At 46.6% G+C, this 20,000-nt stretch overlaps 1 protein-coding gene across 5 annotated transcripts in view; it reads right to left on the bottom strand.

Moving 5' to 3' along the window:
• SIPA1L1 (signal induced proliferation associated 1 like 1) overlaps window positions 1-20,000 on the bottom strand; it is a 185,697-nt gene that overhangs the window by 46,595 nt on the left and 119,102 nt on the right. For all 5 annotated transcript variants that reach the window (XM_069951189.1, XM_069951192.1, XM_069951193.1 and 2 more), the window contains 3 exons: window positions 16,242-16,430; window positions 9,922-10,096; window positions 4,680-4,783 (listed from right to left, as the gene is read on the bottom strand). In XM_069951189.1, coding sequence (XP_069807290.1) covers window positions 4,680-4,783; window positions 9,922-10,096; window positions 16,242-16,430 — 468 coding nt within the window. The remainder of the gene's footprint in view (window positions 1-4,679; window positions 4,784-9,921; window positions 10,097-16,241; window positions 16,431-20,000) is intronic.

Here is a 20,000-nt window from a genome sequence, read left to right as displayed (position 1 = left end):
TATTGTTACTTGCAGCACTAGAGGACATTGGGGTCTCTAGAGACCCACATGGTGAATATTGGTGAGTGGTAAATACTATGGAGATTTTATATTGTCTGTGGATAATTATATAGTCCTTTTACTAATATGGTGGCTATGTTTACATATCCCTGACACTGTAGTAGACACTTTCTAAACACTCGTAATCTGGTAAATCATTCATGTGGGTCATTTTTTACATGTAATTTTATTATTGTGTGGTTATTTTAAAAGTATATATACAATTTTTATGTAATATTTTATTTTTAATCCTGTTATGTTATGCATCATGGTAAATAAATTTTGATATTATTCAGACTCTATGCCCATAGTTTTTGTTGTGTATCCATTCTGTTGGTGGGTTGTTCTGGTTGTATGGTGGAGTGACGCCCGGGGTTGCAGTACATTTCTGTGCCCTATATAGCGATATAGGGTTATTGTGTCTTACCCACCAGTGAGCCTTTTTGTGTATATTATAAGTAACAGATTGCAGGGGGTCCTCAATACAAGCCGAATAGAGCTGCAGGCCGCCCATGTGCACCAACACTTAATTCATTCTTAACAAAGCCGTGAATGAGCCTAATGCAGTTTTGGGTTTCATTTGCATGCTAGCTCCATTCTAGAGATATTTGTATCTTACTATTTTGTTGACCATATGCGTATTTCTCGGAATGGTCAGAAACTTTAAAAAATTGTTACATCTCCCTAAGCCTGATGCATGCCCCCTCAGCCTTATAGTCACACCTCCCTTAGGCCTGATGCATGCCCCCTCAGCCTTATAGTCACATCTCCTGAGCCTGATTCATGCCCCTTAAAGGGGTAATCCAGCGCTACAAAAACATGGTCACTTTCCCCCTACTGTTGTCTCCAGTTTGAGAGGGGTTTTGAAACTCAGTTCCATTGAAGTAAATGGAGTTAATTGCAAACCGCACCTGAACTGGAGACAACAGTAGGGGGAAAAGTGGCCATGTTTTTGTAGCGCTGGATAACCCCTTTAAGCCTTAGAGCCACACCTCCCTGTGCCTGATTCACACTCCCCCCTCAGCCTTACAGTCATACCTCCCTCTGCCTGATTCACACTCCCCCCTCAGCCTTAGTCACACCTCCCTGTGCCTGATTCACACTCCCCCTTCAGCCTTACAGTCATACCTCCCTGTGCCTGATTCACTCTCCCCTCAGCCTTAGTCACACCTTCCTGAGCCTGATTCGTGTCCCCTCAGCCTTATAGTCACACCCCCCTCAGCCTTATAGTCACACCTCCCTCAGCCTGATTCATGCCCCCCCAACAATCTTTCCATTTAAACTTTGGTGGAACCTGACAAAGTCCATCATGACCCGGACACTTCTGGTCCTGCAACAAATCCATCACATGATCCACAACGCAGATTTTAATTTTGTGGAAAAGCTCATCCCTGTTTGTATAGCATCGGTGGATGTACATTCGTATATAACTTCGGCTTTCAGGGATGGAGACTTCAGATCAAACATCTAAGATACCCGTCAGCTTGGAGAACAGAGCGTCTCATCAATTCACCATTACGTAAACTTCACAGGAGCCAAAAAAAGATATAGCTGCCTGACATAAAGCTCATAACACTTTCTTCAAGTTACTGTCGGGAAACGAGTCACATGACACAGAACCAACCAATAAGAGTCACCTCCTGCAGAAAATACCTGAAAATAGACAACATGAACTTGCCTCTGGCTATAGATGTGAATGGAGAGGTCTGATGCTGTGTGAGTCACGGTATGGGGATCCTGCCTGATTACCATTTACCAACATAATCGGAGTATGATTCAAGCCCAGTTCACACGTGCGGGAGTCACATGTAATTGTCTGATCTACGATCCATTGACCTCACATCAATCCCTCATTTAAATAGGTAGTTCACCAAAATTTTATTTTTTCAAATCAACTAGTGCCAGAGATTTGTAATTTACTGCTATTTAAAAATCTCCAGTCTTCCAGTACTTATCAGCTGCTGCATGTCCTACATGAAGTGGAGTATTCTTTCCATAGGAAAGACTTTCTATGGGGATTTGCTACTGCTCTGGACAGTTCCAGACATGGACAGAGGTGGCAGCAGAGAGCACTTTGTCAGACTAATAAGACTTCATGCAGGGCATACAGCAGCTGATAAGTACTGGAAGACTTGAGACTTTTTTATATATATATATATATATATATATATATTATATTATATAATATATATATATATATATATATATATATATATATATATATATATATATATATATATATATAAGTAAACAATGAATCTCCGGCACCAGTTCATTTGAAAGAAACATTTTTTGGGTGAACTATCCCTTTAAATCCTTTAACAATTTTTTTTCAATTATTTTTACTATCCCTGCTGACTCACACATTGTCTGATGAAATGTTATATGGAAGAAATGTGTTAGGCGTCTGGGTGCAGATCTCTTACACACCAGTGAAGGGTATATAGCCTGTAAATCCGCCATGTAATATATGAGAAAACTGCTGGAAAGGAAAACCTGATAATGACAATGAATAGAATACAATGTCACATAGTTATCACAGGGATGGATCCGGGAATATCTCTGTCTGTGAAATACGGGTCGGAGATCAGCAGCAATTTACTGCCTGATATTCATGCGGGGATAGAGCGTAACCACTAGGGGCACCCTACTGTTATCAATCAGCCCTTTGTAATGCAAGAGGCTGCTCCCCAGTCAGGTCTATCCCAAAAGAAAAGCCATTGTGATTGAGAGCCAAGCTGCTCAGCTGTAAAATATTCCCCGATTTCTCTCTCCTTTCATACAAAGAGCCACTAGACGTCTCAGAAGTCTTCTCAGAAGTGCCCTCTCATCCCCATCAGAGACCGACACTATTACTGCTAAGAGCCAGCTCTCATGCAGAAGATATTTTGCATTTCTTCTATTTATGTGAACGGGGCCTTATGGGGGCAGAGGAGGACCGTGAGCGCGATGCAGAAAATAAACCAGTTCAGACTGAGGGGGGGCAGAAATTTTTTATACTAATTGTCAATCCGACCTAATAATATAAAATGCGTCCAGAGGTTTTTCTGATCTACACAGACTCACTACGTCTAATTTAAAGTCCTAATCTGGCCATACACATAAGACGACATCCAACAGCTCCCCCTCCCGATACCCCACACATATGCACACTCACTACAGCTGAGCGTTCATGACATAAAAAGGAGAAGGCACTCTCCGGCTCCACTAGAAATTAGGTTTTCCTTCCAAGCTCATGCCTCCTCTCTTACCTGTCTTGCATGATTGGTGCCAAACCCTGTCCATCAATAATGCAGAGTATGGAAGGGTGGGGGAGGTAGGAGGCATGCATGCTGCTGCTCAGTCCAGCCGATACAACTCTTAAAGAGTACATGTTACAAAGCACACTGAAAGATCAGTGTGAATATCCTCTTGCCACCAGAAGTTTGGGTATCCACGGATATGACCACGCCGGGTCAGTTCTGTGTATGAACCCTATTGGATAGTAGTCATATGGCCCAGCGTGGTTCTATCCATGCATACCCGATCTTCCAGTAGCAAAAGGAAGTTCACGTTGATTAGGTCAGCCTGCTTTATGACAGGGTTAAATGAAAATCATCATTGCGGCTTCTCATCCGGACGGCCCCCGTTGACCCACAGCATATTGACTTAAAAAGTTTAAATTATAAAATCAAACACCCTGACACACTGATGGATAAGGTGGATCTCCTTTATTCAAAGATGGCAGCCAGTTTATATATACAGTGGTGCCTTGGATTACGAGCATAATTCGTTCCGGGACTTTGCTTGTAATCCAAATCCACTCTTAAACCAAAGCAAATTTTCCCATAAGAATTCATAGAAATGCAGACAATTGGTTATACACCCCAAAAATAATGATTTATTATTCTGAATAACATGTAAAACAAATGAAACAAACATTCAGAAACAGCAGAATATGTGATATTATAAGTTAGTGTACAGTAATGGAGAGGATGGGAAACACAAGGACTGACAGAGACTGCAGGGAGCAGGAAGGAATGAGCAGGGCAGATGTGGGCACATACATGCAGCACTCTCTGTCCAGGGAGAGAGGGGTTACAGCTATGGTAAGATTACCTCCACAGTCCTGTCCCCTGATGTAAGCCCCAGCCTGAAGTGGATCTGCTATGATTTGGAAGGTGATGGAGACTTCCTGGGTCAGAGTACAGGGCTGTAGACCCCGCTATGCAGGCCATACCCCTCCCTCCACTCGCGCTCCCACCCAGTACAGGGAGCTCTTAAACCAAAGCAATGCTCTTAAACAAAGTCACAATTTTGAAAAACTGAGCTCTTAAACCAAAACGCTCTTAAACCAAGTTACTCTTAAACCAAGGTACCACTGTATACCCTGGAGCGTGTTGTTCTATTAAGAGTTGTGTCAATACTTCATTGGCTGAGGAACGAGAAGAGTTACTTGCATAGCACTAGTGGTTACTTGCATACGCTTTAAGGAAAGTAACATCTCTATGTGGTTAGAAGGTCAGCGTCATATTGTATTGGCTTCACAAAATATACAGAATATGACATCCTTAACAATTATATTACTTTCATCTCCTTATCTGCAGCACTAAGCATTATATGGACATATAGATTCCCTTTAAACAAGACAATGTATTTACCTGCTGTTTGTTGTTCGGCGTGTATGGCAACATGGTGGAGACGTGAAACATTATCTCGTAATCCTTGTAGGTCGTGTACAGGGAGTGGGTACCGGTGGAATCAGCTGGATAAGGAAAAGGAGAAAACGGTTTAGTACTTATCCATGATAAAACTCCATCTGCATGGCGGAGGTCACCCATAATACTGGGAGTGGAGTATGAAGATTGCAGGAATTCACATAAAGTGTACACATAAAGAACAGTGACGCTATGTTGTACTGTGGTTTCGGGTTGGGTTACATGTGCACTTGCTGTGTATATGTGGAGTGCGTCACTTACATAGAGCTCCGCCCACATGGGGGTCAATGTCACCAACAGCAGCCATGGAGGGAGGGTCCACTATTACACAGCGGATAGGGATGACTGATAGAAGTGCTCCCCTTGTACTGCTTGGATTAGATTTGTAATGGACACTTACACTCTTCGGTATACAGTGTTACTATATACTGGTTGGGGCTTCTGTAGCAAACTGAATTGAATGGAGCCGGGCAGGTGTGCTGCATGCCGGACACCAATGGATCACAGTGGAACCCATTGACTTTAATAAACACCATCCAATTTTCCATTCCTCTATAGGATTTTTGTTTTGCTTTCGTGGTGACCATTATAGAATCTCTGGGCAAAACCAGGAAGATTGTGAATAATAATGTTTATTAAGTCTCATTTGTCAGGATAGAGATGAACGTGCCCTTTAAGGAGGAGGAGGAGGATGTAACTCACATGCAGTGTATGGATTGTTATTATGCCGACTGTCTCACAGTAATAAAAGATTTATTGACTAAGTTTCTATTATAATTCATTGTTAATAGAGAAAACAACGATGGGCGATGATGTATCAACACTGGTGCCATGAGTCATCGGGATGTATGGACCGAGCTGTCCTTGAGGAAGTGAATGAATAGATAAGAGGCTGGAGTGTTACATGGCGTTCCTCTATAGTCTACATTGTCTACTGTGCAGTTCTATGCAGACAGGCGGTCTAACCTAGGATACAGCTGGGAACAATGCACCAATGTAAAGCAATGATGGGGAAGTGGCAGAAGGGATATTCTATTCTAATGGCCGTTTTGCATAGATGAAAAGTAAAAAGCCAAGTGCTCATGTTATTGGAGAAGTTACAGGACCTGTACAGGAAGTGTCATTGGGGTTATCCTGCCGACTACCGGCAACTTGGAGGGGAGGGTCCCCTATCCTTGAACAGGGGAGGGTGTCCAACAACGAGGATCCCCAATGATCATCAGAATAGGTTTAAATGGAACAGGGGTCAAGTACAAGTCACTGCCGCTCCATTCAGACTGTATGGGGCCACCAAAGATATCAAGTACTTTCACACCTTCAATATCTGACGGCCAAAGGATCAGCCATCAGTTCTCTCTCCTATCCGGCCCTCGACCCCCCAACACAAAGGAATGTTCTGCAAGGCTAAGCTTTCCTGTGTTCTCTGAAATCCGCAGCTACAGAACTCTGGCTGCGGCTTATCTCTCCCAGAACAAAGGGGTTGGGCAGTGATTTTTTCCACCGGCATGTGGTACATGGGGCAATATGGTTTGATCAAATTATATACCAACATCTTGGGAGTTGGTTTTTAAATATAGCCGAGTGGCATTAGTGTCAGCCATAGGGGTGAGGTGCAACAGCTCCTTTCTCTCCATGTCGTATTCTCTCCATGTCCATATCATACAGCTGCCTATTCTCTACTAAAATCATCAGTCCGTGGTCGGTACAGCAAAAAAAAAAAATACGTTGTATAGGCACCCTAAAAGGAGCACATGGGACCCCATTTTCATGAACAGTGGTAGTTCTATCATGAGACACGTATCCCATATCCTGTAGTAATAAGCTGTAATCTTAACCAGCTTTTAAAGGGATTGTACTATATGAGAACAAAATTGTTGGTTGCTTTCTTACAAAAACAGCACCACACCTGTCCTCAGGTCGTGTGGGGTATTACATGGTTAAAGTGGTCGCATAGATCACCGGAGCGGCAATGGACAGGATCCTCTCCAAGCATGCAGCTTAGAAGAGTCCTGCCTGGACAACCTTTTTAACATGCAATCCAATGGAAAACCTGTGTATTCCAATACACTGCAGCCACACGTGACAGTCCTGGGGGGCCAGGGTTGGGCACAACAACAATCTTGCACGATAAAAGTTAAAGACAGTCAGCAAACAGAGGAGCGAAGGTGCCTGTCGGCATTGACATCCATCCCTAGTTGTCATCTAATGGGTTCCCATTTCTCTTACGGAGATGTGAATGGCGATTGTTCACATTTCAGTATAAGGAACACCCTTCTGTTTTTTTTTTTTTTTTTTATAGAATTTATTTAGATTCACGCAAATAAACAGAACGGAGGATTCCTTCTGTCGACAACAAATGGAAAAAGCGATAAAACGCCCGACCGGCACATGTAGACGTCCTATCGACTAAACACACAGAGCGGGGATGAAATGCGCTTGCTTCAGCACTGGATACAGACGGGACCTGCTTTGTTTTAGACGAGGTTGTATCTATTTTTTTTTTTTTTTACAATGTGTCTAGATTTTACAGCTGCTGCGTTTTGTTGCCAGGAAAGGCGAATTAAAACATGGTTGCTCAATACTGAACTGTTCCAAATGTGAGCTGAACCATGCCTAAAATGCTCGCTGCAAAAACCAGCCCTGCAATCATTTCAAGTTTCCAATGCGCTGAATCGACAGAGCTGCATGCCAGGGAATACTTGCTGGAACAATGAATCACACATTGCTTTTTGATGGTGGTCTTAGAGAGTTTGGAGACAGATGGGTGGACTCTATTTTCCGTTCCTAATGAGTCAGGTGGAGCTACGGATGGCACCAGACTACTGACCAGGCACATTTATCCCGCTAATGGAAAGACTTGTGACCGGGTTAAAGGGGTACTCTTTTTCTTTCAAATCAACTGGTTTCAGAAAGTTATATAGATTTGTAATTTACTTCTATTTAAAAATCTCCAGTCTTCCATTACTTATCAGCTGCAGTATGTCCTGTAGGAAATGTTTTTTTCTTTCCAGTCTGACACAGTTCTCTCTCAGAGCAGAAAAGGTTTTCTATGGGGATTTGCTGCTGCTCTGGACAGTTCCTGACATGGACAGAGGTGGCAGCAGAGAACACTGTTTCAGAGTGGAGAAAATACACCACTTCCTGCAGGACATACAGCAGCTAATAAGTATGGAAAGACTTGAGATTTTTAAATAGAAGTAAATTACAAATCTATATAACTTTCTGACACCAGTTTATTTAAAAGAAAAAGATTTTCACTGGATAACCTCTTTAAAGGGGTTATCCAGCCTTAGAAAAACAGGGCCACTTTCTTCCAGAGACAGCACCACACTGGTCTCCAGTTTGGGTGCAGGTTTTGTAACTCAGTTCCATTAAAGTTAATGGAGCCTAACCGCACGTGAACTGCAGAGAAGAGTTGTGCTGTCTCTGGAAGAAAGAGTCAGGGGCGGATTAACTTTACTAAAGGCCCCGGGCTGTTCACCAAGCCTGGGCCGCCCCATCCCACTGTAACTATGGCAGCACTAGCATGGTGTTCATAGTACAGGATAGATTATGTCATGATGCCCTGATTTTGTACAAAATTGCAGTAAAAAAAGCAGCTTTTCATGGCAGAACTGTAGTCAGGAGACAATACACTACTGAAAGTATAAGTCTTTTTTTAGGGTGGCCATGGGCCCCCCAGGAGCTCAGGGCCCCGGGCTACCGCCCAAAACGGACCTATAATAGTCCACTACTGGAAAGAGGCCATGTTTTTCTAACGCTGGAGAACCCCTTTAAATGTATGGGGACATCAGGGGACCTAGGGACAGCAGGGGAAAAGGAGACAGCAGGGTGGAAGGGGACAGCTGACACAGCTGAGGAGAAGGAGACAGCGGGGGACAGCGGGGAAGAAGAGGACAGCGGGGGACAGCGGGGAAGAAGAGGACAGCGGGGAAGAAGAGGACAGCGGGGGACCGGGGGAACTGGGGACAGCAGGGGAGAAGGGGACAGCAGGGGAGAAGGGGACAGCAGGGGAGAAGGGGACAGCAGGGGAGAAGGGGACAGCAGGGGAGAAGGGGACAGCAGGGGAGAAGGAGACAGCAGGGGAGAAGGGGACAGCTGACACAGCTGGGGAGAAGGAGACAGCCGGGACAGCAGGGAAGAAGGGGACAGCGGGGGACCGGGGGAGAAGGGGACAGCAGGGGAGAAGGGGACAGCAGGGGAGAAGGGGACAGCAGGGGAGAAGGGGACAGCAGGGGAGAAGGGGACAGCAGGGGAGAAGGGGACAGCGGAGGACCTGGGGATAGCCGGGGAAGGGTTAATTTGTTACTTTCCTATGGCTACATATATAAAGGACACCTTGTGCTCTCATTGCTTCATTCCTGGGTGGGCGCAGATTGAGCGTCCTAAGACTCAATATCATATGATTCTTATGAAGGTCTAAGATGTCTCCAGCTGATGCAGCAAGGATTAGGGACAGACTGCATGAATGGGGTGAGCAGCAGAGCATACAGTATGCATCACTGCTTCCTGTACACTTTATATGCTGGGTATGAGGACATCTAACAGGTGAGTGTAATGGCCCTATTCCACGGAACGATTATCGTTCGTTTTCGGACGATATCGACCACTACGGACGATAATCGTTCTGTGGAATAGAGTGCAACGATCAGCCGACATCGTTCATGTCGGCTGATCATTGCAGTCGCTTGTTTTTCAACATGTTGAAAAACAAGTGACTGATATAGCAGCGATCTGCTGCCGTCGCTCCGTTGAATAGGAGCATCGTCAGCAGACGCTGCTATATCCTATGGGCTGCCCGGACGATCTAGCGATCCCCCGGGCAGCCCCCCCGCCGCCCCCTCCCGCACTCACCCGCTCGCTGCAGCCGAGTTGAATAGTGGTGGCAGCGAGCGGCGAACGAGGAGCAAACGAGCGCTGACAGCGCTCGTTTGCGCCTCCAACGACCCGTGGAATACGGGCTTAAGCCAGCAGCAATGCACATGATACTGTACGCATCACCGCTCATTACAGGAGAGCAGCAGTCAAGAGAAGCCCCTGTAGTGGCAAATCCGCACCACTATCTGCTAAGGATTTGCCACTACAGTTATCTCTGCGGTTGCTCGGCTGCATCATCACTCGGCCAATTGACTGCTGAACTTTGGCTGGGACATAACTTCTTATAACTTTATAGTACAACACTTACTTTTAGTATCAAGCTGAGCTCTGTACTTCTCAAATCCTTTAAGTCGTACTCTTTCCCCCAAGAGCTGAAGGAATTCCTCGAAGGCCGGCCCGGCCGCCTCATTATTGTACATCTCCTCTTCTGTGCTCTGACCCGCTTTGCAGTACATGATGCCAACCTTTAGCTGGTAACTTAGCTGCAATGAAAAAAAAAGACGGTTTTCCTTCAGACTGTTCCATAGATATTCTGACAATTTCAAATCAAGTAACAACAGGACTATGGATTATAACATTCATTTAGAAGTTATCAGACTCTATGTTTTTCCCCCCTGTGCAGAACTTCTGGTCTCAGCTTAGGGGTGTCTGCTCAGCCAATAAGCAGCTAAGACTGATCACTGCAGCGACCACTGATTGGCTGAGCGGGCACTTCCTTCATTTTAATGGACCCAAGCTGCTATACCAGACAAAACCAATGGACAGGTATGCAGCTGTTTCTGGAAGAATACAGCCATGTTTTTCTGACACTAGAAAGCCCCTTTAAGGATGACCTTTAGCAAGTCCACGTATCCTAACTCCAAACTGTAGATCTCCACTTTTCAGACTCAAACTATGAGAAAGAGGAAACCAGGGCATGGAAACTGGGAGAGAGCCCACTCTCATTTTCCACTCCAAACTTCTAGATTGGCCCGAGCACAAAACCTTCTCTATTTAGAAGACGGAGTCTTTGGCAGCCATCGCGTGGTAAGTCGGTATGCGCCGAAGTACTTATTTATACAGCAAGATTTACATCTTACAGTCAAGTACATGTGCTTCAAAGTCCGATATTACCATATTAACGTAACAGATTCGGCCAATAAAATATATGTTTTATGTGGAAAACATTAAGAACATCAATTTTTATCCTCACGGAAAGCGAGAATGAGAAAAACACAGAAGGCTTCATTGTCAATGCTGAAAACTCTGGCTGTCTGATGGACGACTGTGGATTTGGCAGATGTCCGGAGAGCGCTACCTACCAGAGTGCTTACCGAGGAAGATGGTGGAGGTGAGAACAGTCCGGCTCCTTATTTCCAGCAACACCATACAAAGCCATTTTAGACAACTGTATACATCCTACTTTGTGGTAATGCTTTGGGTTTAACCCTTTCCTGCTCCAACATGACCCAGTGGCACAACATGAGGTCCATAGGGGCATGCAAACTGCACAGTAATAGATAGAGGATAGAGGTAAGAGACATACCGTCCTCCTCAGTGCCTCACGTTCAGTAGACATATCAGCAGGTTAGATATGTATAACCTGTGGATAGTTCCCTTTAAACATCAGTGGACAGTGTCACCGAGGAGGGTCTTCTTGGCTGTCGAGTCTCCTCTCCCTGCCTTGCTGCATTTGGATCACCTATTGGGCGATATCAAAGGTGGGGAGGGGTCGTGGATTATGGCCACGTTGACCAAGGCGGGGATAGAGGACTCAACAACTGAGAAGCCCCGCCTCTTTGACACTGTCCATCAATGATTAAAGGGGTTGTGCAGTGTAAAGGTCCTTATACAGGGCCCAATCTGCTAGATAGACGCTCGTTTACTGATCAATTAGACGGGCCGACTATCGGGCAGCAAGGGCTGCACAGACATCGTTAGGAATGTCCAAGCAGCCCTTGCATTTAGTATAAATAATAACTCAACTTACCACGTTACACGTAGCCATTACACAGAGCGATGCACGCTCAGAACCCAAAGAAACGATCAGCTGATGATCGTTTCCTCGAAGACACGGAGCAATTATCACCCGAATTGTCCTGATTCGGCTGATGATCACTCTGTGTAATAGGGCCCTTAGTGGCCATATAAATACATTAAACACGCCAGTGGTGTATACTTACCTGTCTTACTCTGCTGCAAATGCCGCTTCCCGGGTCACCTGCTGTCCGCTGCCATCATCATTTACTAAAGTTCCGCTGACTGATGAAATAACCGTTCAGCATAGACAGTATCTAACACCGGCACCATCAGTAAGTGTCCACATACTTTGCACAACGGCCTGAAAAGCCTCGTATCACCTGCAGGACCAGGACACCTTCGTCCGGTATTTCAGGAATGTTCAGCAGGCACAGCAGCAGCCGGGGCCGAAAACGACACCTACCCATAGGGTATCACTTTAAATGTTATGACTTTTTATTGTTGCAGCTATCTACAACCCCTGACCTGACCTCTGCCGTTACTCTCCAAACTACAGAAAACACAGAGAGAGAATAGAGCGTCGTAAGGATTAGAGGACTTTCTTAAGGCCCAACATGTTTACATTTCCCTTCTCTGCTCAGCATTCTGGAGTCTGGCGCCAGGTCTCCTCGGCATGCAAGAAAAATGCGGCAAACATAAATTCATCATGTGACTGAGGATATGACAGATCCACAGAAATCCTAGTACGGGGACCAGTTAAATGGATGGATTTAGCACACACTGTATAGTAGTAATGCACATTTCTCACGCACAGTCATAAAGCCCAATGGCACTAGATCTTCTCGTCATATATCTTATATATGGCATTTTTCTGAAGATTTTGGCTCTGCAAGCTAAATCTATAATGTTGAGTTCTCCCAGAGCTGATGGAGGAGTCTAATGTCTATGTTGACTGCACACACAGAGGAGGAGGAGAAGAAGACCCTGCACTGTCTATGGTGACTACACACACAGAGGAGGAGGAGATCCTGCACTGTCTGTCTATGGTGACTGCACACACAGAGGAGGAGAAGACCCTGCACTGTCTATGGTGTTTGCACATAGAGGAGGAGGAGGATGAGGAGGAGAAGAACCTGTACTGTCTATGGTGACTGCACACACAGAGGAGGAGGAGATCCTGCACTGTCTATGGTGTCTGTATATACAGAGGAGGAGGAGATCCTGCACTGTCTATGGTGTCTGTATATACAGAGGAGGAGATCCTGCACTGTATATAGAGGGGGAGGAGATGTCACACTGTCTATTGTGTCTGTATATACAGAGGAGGAGGAGGAGATCCCCCACTGTCTATGGTGCCTGCACACACAGAGGAGGAGATCCTGTACTGCCTATGGCACAGAAGCCAAGATGTGATTTTTAGGGCCTGGTGAGGATGAGCAATGTCACCACCCACTATACAGAACCAGCGCCGGTAGTATATTATATTATATATCACCACAAGAACTGCAGCCCCAACTTCTCCAAATAAAGTGTCCATAAGGGTCCTATTCCACGGGCCGACCAGGGCCCGATCAACGATGTAAACGAGTGCCGATCTACTAGATCGGCGCTCGTTTATTGGGCCTATTCCACGGCCCGACGTTTAGCGGGGGCTGCAGGGACATCGTTACCGATGTCCTTGCAGCACTTGTTTCATACTTTACCTGTCCAGGCTTCAGGTCTCCTTCTCCTGGTCCCTCGCCGCAGCAGCCTGTCCGAACTGACAGACCGATCGGCGGTCCTGGCCAGTGATTGGCTGAGCGGTCTGTCAGTTCAGGCAGGCCGCTCCGAAGCTGCTGCGGCGCAGGACCAGGAGAAGGAGAAGACCTGCAGCCTGGACAGGCAATGTATGATGTCTGTGAAATCACCGGTCGCCTGCCGCGCCCGCTACTCCACATAGCGATGCACAGGTGGCGACCGATGATTTTAGGTTTGAACCTAAATGAACGATCAACCGATGACACGATTATTGGCTGATCGTTCTCTCTATTCCAAGGAGCGATAAATCGGCCAAATCAGGCAAATTTGGCCAATTATCGCTCTGTGGAATAGGCCCCTAAGTGTGGGGCCATAGAAACTTTAGACGGGCAGGGAGGACCGGCAGGCGACACCATGTTATTTAGAGGGAACTCTATATTGGCTACTGTGTAAGCTGCTAACCACATACCATTTATTTTAATACAGGGTGTTATATATTCAGGGTGTGTTGCTTTAAACATGATCTGATTTCAGTAATCTCTTCTCCACAATACAAAGCATGCTGTTAGGCTCCGCACGGATAGAACGGACGTTACCATCCGGGCAAAAAAGAGATATGTGCAGGTGTCCATGAACGGGAACAGATCTGACTCACAGCATCAGGGATACAGGGTTACCAGCAAAGACAATAGACAAGTAACAAAGCAACATAGACAGGATGAGCAATAATACACAATGCCAGGCAGCAGAGGACACAGGCTTTTATCATTTCATTGGCCACCTATATAACAACGCCAAGGCCAAAGCCAGGGGAAAGCTGTTAAAGTGAGTCACCTATTATACTGTAACATATCGATCGTCACAAACAAGTAATAACCTAACAAATCATAATGGGGGAGATTGATCAAACATGGTGTAAAGTCAAACTGGCTCAGTCGCCCCTGGCAACCAATCAGATTCCACCTTTCATTCCTCACAGGCTCTTTGGAAAATGAAAGGTGGAATCAGATTGGTTGCTAGGGGCGACTGAGCCAGTTTCACTTTACACCATGTTGGATAATCTCCAAAATGTCTATATCAATCTATATAGTGAAGAAATAATGGACAGTACTATATGGAGGTATACATTCAGGATTAAGGATGAGCAGATTTACAGTAATCGTGACGCACTCTGCTATGCTTGGCAGTCGGCTGCCGTTGAACTCAATGCCGCTCCGGGTGCCTGGAAAAGCTGGATCCAATCCTGGGAAACTAGGAGAAGTTTCCCAGGACTGGATCCAGCTTTTCCAAGCACCCAGGAAGGAACGTCATAGTTCAAAGGCAGCCGACTGAAGAGGCGACCACCGAGCCAGGCGAAGAGCTCCGCTACTACTGTATATTTGCTCATCTCTATTCAGGCCCCATGGAAGGGAGCACAAGACATTGACATTAACAATGGGGAAAATCCAGGTAAATACAAATGTATGTAATGTAACCGCACATACTAACACACTTTATAGCTGAGACCTGATCTTACTAAGCTCTCCTAGTCCTGCGTTCGTCTCTCCCCCCGTATTACCGGTGATGTTCTTACAGGGGGCCGCTGCCTCGGTTCACCACCTAAGATGGACGCCATCTCTGCAGAGACAATGCAGGGACAGAGAAGGGGGCTGGCTATGTAACAGGGACGGACGCTGGCCCTCTTTAAACATGTGACACAGATATGGGGCGGCTTTCTGACTTTCTATTTTGAGACTAACATGTAGTGCAGAATGACGACTCAACATCACCAGAACCCCGATTTGTGGCGATAACCGTCCTAGTGCACCAGTAGCGGCACCTCCACATTCATTTACTGAGATTTCACATTGCAGACAGGCTATATCCCCCCTCTGGGCCTCTTTTCCATCCGGACGTCCTCCGTTCACCTTACTGAAAAGTTAGTCAATGCAGCTGATGTTGGATACGATAAGCCGGGCTCTCCCCTTTAAGAACTTATGAACGTTCATGTCTATGGGAACGGCAGAAGAGACAGCTGCTGAATGTGTATTAGCAAGCTAAATGTCACAATGCTTTACACACTCATTCAAGCGAGTCTGAACACCAATCAAAACTTCGATAGGTCAAAAGTTTCTGAAATGTCAGGTCCACTTTAAAGGGGTAGTGCAGTGCTCGACATTTCCCGGGGTGGGGGGAACACGGGGAAGGGGGCCATTCACTTGTATAACTTAATGTGTGTTATAAAGTAAATAAATGTCGAGCACCACACTATCCCTTTAAGCCAGCTTTTAAAGGAGAAATACAGCATTTTCTAAAAGCCGGCACCCTGCAGGGGGAGGGGGGAAATTGATTTCAATTAACAACTTACCTCTCCCCGTGCCCGTGGTGAGCGGCCGCAGGACCCCCACCGTAACCATTCGACCCTAAGTTGTGATGACGTCACAAGCCAGGCCTGACCAGGCTGATGAACTGGCCACTCAGCCAATCAGTGACTAGAGCCGCATCCCGCCCCAGTCACAGACTGGCTGAGCGGCTGGGTCATGGTGTGGACATCCCGGAGATCCCTGAGTGTATGGCCGCTCATCGCGGGAACAGAGAAAGAGGTAAGTTGTTGCTTTTACCCCCTGCAGGCTGCCGCATCTTATAAAAACTTGACTTCTCTTTTAATTGGAACAGGGATGGGGAACCTCTGGCCGTCCAGCTGCTGCAAAACTACAAGTCCCATCATGCCTGGACAGCCAGGCTGTCTAGGTCTGATGAAAATTGTAGTTTTAAAACAGGTGGAGGGCTGGAAGTTCCCCATCTCTGATTTAGTGCATGAATAGAGGCAGAAGGATGCTTGACGCTGGAGTCAGGATTTTTTTTTTTAATTCTTTATATTATGACCAGTATACTCAATGCAATGGAAGACCACAGGAAATGACATCACAAACATAACCGCACAGTTCTTACCCCTTGTTCGTCAAGTTTCATGAGTTGCTCTGTAACTTTGGGAGTGTTGAAGGCGAGTCGTAGACCTTGTACATTCAGCTCGGGAATAAGATGCTCCAGCACCTCCTTGAGCGGCAGTCCTCGGGCCGTGCCGTGTTTGGCGGTTGACGGAATGGCATCTTCAAGCACTGATCCGCGTAACGTCATGAGCTGAGGGTAAAAGATATATAATCAGGTGGCAGCAAGACTTATTAAAAAGAGATTTATTATTAATGGAGAAACCATCAAGTCACAGGCCTGTGTTTCCTGATTTACTATTCTGTACAGATAAATGAATCATCGCTTCCTTTAACACTCCACTTAGGACTGATTTAGAAGCACAAGATAGATAACTCAACCAGAATAGCAATGTACGTAGGTAAGCAAAGGTTCCTCTTAAAGGGGTACTTCGGTTGAAATCTTTTTCTTTGAAATTAACTGGTGTCAGAAAGTTATATATATTTGTAATTTACTTCTACTTAAAAATATCAAAAATTCTCTATTTTCCAGTACTTATCAGCTGCTGTATGTCCTGCAGGAAGTGGTGTATTCTTTCCAGTCTGACACAGGGCTCTCTGCTGCCACCTCTGTCCATGTCAGGAACTGTCCAGAGCAGCAGCAAATCCCTATAGGAAACTTCTCCTGCTCTGGACAGAGGTGGCAGCAGAGAGCACTGTGTCAGACTGGAAAGAATACACCACTTCCTGTAGGACATACAGCAATTGATAAGTATGGACATACTTGAGATTTTTAAATAGACGTTAATTACAAATCTGTATAAAGTTTCTGAAACCAGTTTATTTGAAAGAAAATTCTTGACAGAGAACCCCCTTAAGGTTACAAACCCACTTGCCGGATCTGCAGCGAGTCTCCTTGCTGCGTTTTTGCAGCGAGACTCGCTGCAGATCCTGGCCCTATACTTTCAATAGCAGAGAAACTCGCAGCAGGGATGTACATCCCTGCTGCGATTTTGTCTGCAGCCCGCCCCATTAACCCCCCCGGCCGCCGGACATTATACATTACCGGGTCCCCGTTCCTGCTTGCTTCGGGGCTCCCGGTGTCTTCACGGCCCGCCCGGCCAATCAGTGCGCTGCGGCGGGGCAGCACACTGATTGGCCGGGCGGAACGTGCCGGGAGCCGCTGAAGCAAGCAGGAGCCGGGATCAGGTAATGTATATCGCCCCCGGCCGCACGATCGCCCCCAGCCCCGCAGCCCCCGACCGCACCATCGCCCGCACGATCGCCCCCAGCCCTGCAGCCCCCGACCTCACGATCGCCCCCAGCATCGCAGCCCCCGGCCGCACGATCGCCCCCAGCGGGCGATCGTGCAGCCGGGGGCTGCGGGCGATCATGCGGCCGGGGGCTGCGGAGCTGCGGGCGATCGTGCGGCCGGGGGCTGGGGGGCTGCGGGGCTGGGGGCAATCGTGCGGCCGGGGGCTGTGGGGCGATCGGGGCTGCAGGGGGGCAGGCAGGATATACATTACCAGGTCCCCGCTCCTGCTTCCTTCGGCGGCTCCCGGCACGTTCCGCCCGGCCAATCAGTGCGCTGCCCCGCCGCAGCGCACTGATTGGGCGGGCGGGCCGTGAAAACACCGTGAGCCCCGAAGCAAGCAGGAACGGGGACCCGGTAATGTATAATGTCCGGCGGCCGGGGGGTTAATGGGGCGGGCTGCAGACAAAATCGCAGCAGGGATGTACATCCCTGCTGCGAGTTTCTCTGCTATTGAAAGTATAGGGCCAGGATCTGCAGCGAGTCTCGCTGCAAAAACGCAGCAAGGAGACTCGCTGCAGATCCGGCAAGTGTGTTTGTAACTTTAAGGTAAATTCTCATCTCTTAAAGTGAAAGCACCTTGTCAAGAAAAAAGATGTTATATATACGGCCAGACTGTGGTCCATGTTATCTCTGTGCTGATATTCAGTCTTTTCTCTGATCAGGCAGGTTGTATATCATATATCACCTGGAGGTCAGGTAACTTAGGCTAATTATATTAATAACTTTAGCTAACTGTATTATCAGCTCTGCATCTTGCCAGGAGACAATGCTGTTTTTATGCAACAATTCAGTCTGTATAATGTCACTGTGTGGTAACAGATGTTTTGGTGCTGTGTGACAGGAGAGCTGACCGTACAATGCAGGCACCCCCAGGGTTCTCTGCTACTGTATGTGGATGTGCAGCAGCTGTACACATGCAAAGTAAAGGAAGACACCTAGTGGCCGTATGTTGATTTAGGTTATGTTCACACATACAGGATCTGAAGCAGGAACGATGGGAATTGTAGTTTTGCAACAGCAGGAGGGCCGAATGTTACCTATACCTGTCCCTATATATAGTCACAGGTGGTCTACAGGTTTACTATGGGCCATACTGTGTTCAGCATCATCACGGCAGCAGGAAAGAACAAAGGAAGTGAAGCTGCTTCTAAACAATCCTGGCACTTGAGCAGATAGAAGTAGTCACTGACATTAGCTGCAGCTTTCAGTAAACGTCAGCCGCTGTGATTTACGGCCTACACATTCTATAAATGGCGCGCCGCTATATTTGGCTGCAAAAACTTATGTCGATGTGCGTATCCTATAACGTGTTAGATCCTCAGGCCCGACCACAAAAGCTACCTGTCCTTGTACTGAAGGGGTGACCGCAGCAGTCAGACAGTCTGCCCCCCCCCCATAAGTCCAAAGCATTTCCGGAATGTGAGAATAGATGAGAAGCAGATAGAAGCAAACAGGAGGAATGGCGCGGCTCCCAATCACGTTTTATTCAATGTGGCGTTCCAGCAAGTGCATGGAATTCCACGGTGTACGTTTACAAGTCGAAAATAAGCTATTCTGTGACAGAGGAGGAGTTGTGCTTTATGGACAGAAAATAGAAAAGCGTTATGTACAAATAAGTGTTAGGCGCCATTCACACCTTCCCTAATTACAGTCAGAGCAAGGGCGATGTGCTACAGATCAGAATTCAGAGCTCCATTATGATGCCGGGAACTCCGAAATGGTTTAAAGCGAATGTAATTTTTTTCCCACTGTCCCACTGCGCAGTCAAATTTTCAAAATGGTGGCAAGCTTGCACACTCGTCGCTTGTTTCTTTATGCACACTGGCCCGTTCTATGCACTGGGGGTGGGTCCAGCGTGTGGGAACCAGGCGCTGGGTTTTGAATAATGGACTGCGCCACCGGGATCTCCACGCAGGCGCTAACAAGTTAGGAGTTCTGATCTGTCCTTGCTCAGACTGTTATAGAAGGTGTGAGCGTAATACACCTCTATATTCTGTCCATAAAGCACCACTACTACTCAGTCACAGAATAGCTTATTTTCTACTTCTCAAAAGGATGTCAGCAGGTTTTTGTACCTTCAGGGTTATTTCTTAATACTCTATTTCCACCCAAATTACAGATCCCCAGTCCAAGAAGAATGTGCCCTCTGGCCGTTGTCCCACGCACCTTCTTCGGTCACATGAGAGGAGTCAATACTGATCAAGGGAAAGGCTCAGCGATGTTCAGTCATAGAATAGCAGTAATCCCCTAGACAAACAGGTCTGTTAAAGGGATTGTCCACTAGGTAGTAGCCTATGTCTTTATTGACTAGGGGACAAAACATAGCTGTACGAGTAGTGCACTAGCATCAGGACTGAGCCGAGGGTTCACAAAGTGCCCGGGACCACGCATTTCAGGCCTAATATAACCCAGATAACAAGACGGTATCAATGAAACGGTCGTTGCGGTTGTACTCCCCTCCCTTCTGGC

This window comes from Dendropsophus ebraccatus, chromosome 13, assembly GCF_027789765.1.
Source record: "Dendropsophus ebraccatus isolate aDenEbr1 chromosome 13, aDenEbr1.pat, whole genome shotgun sequence".
NCBI classification, from domain to species: domain Eukaryota; kingdom Metazoa; phylum Chordata; class Amphibia; order Anura; family Hylidae; genus Dendropsophus; species Dendropsophus ebraccatus.
Note: the sequence above shows the minus strand (reverse complement) of the source record. Positions and strands in the feature narration are given on the sequence as shown.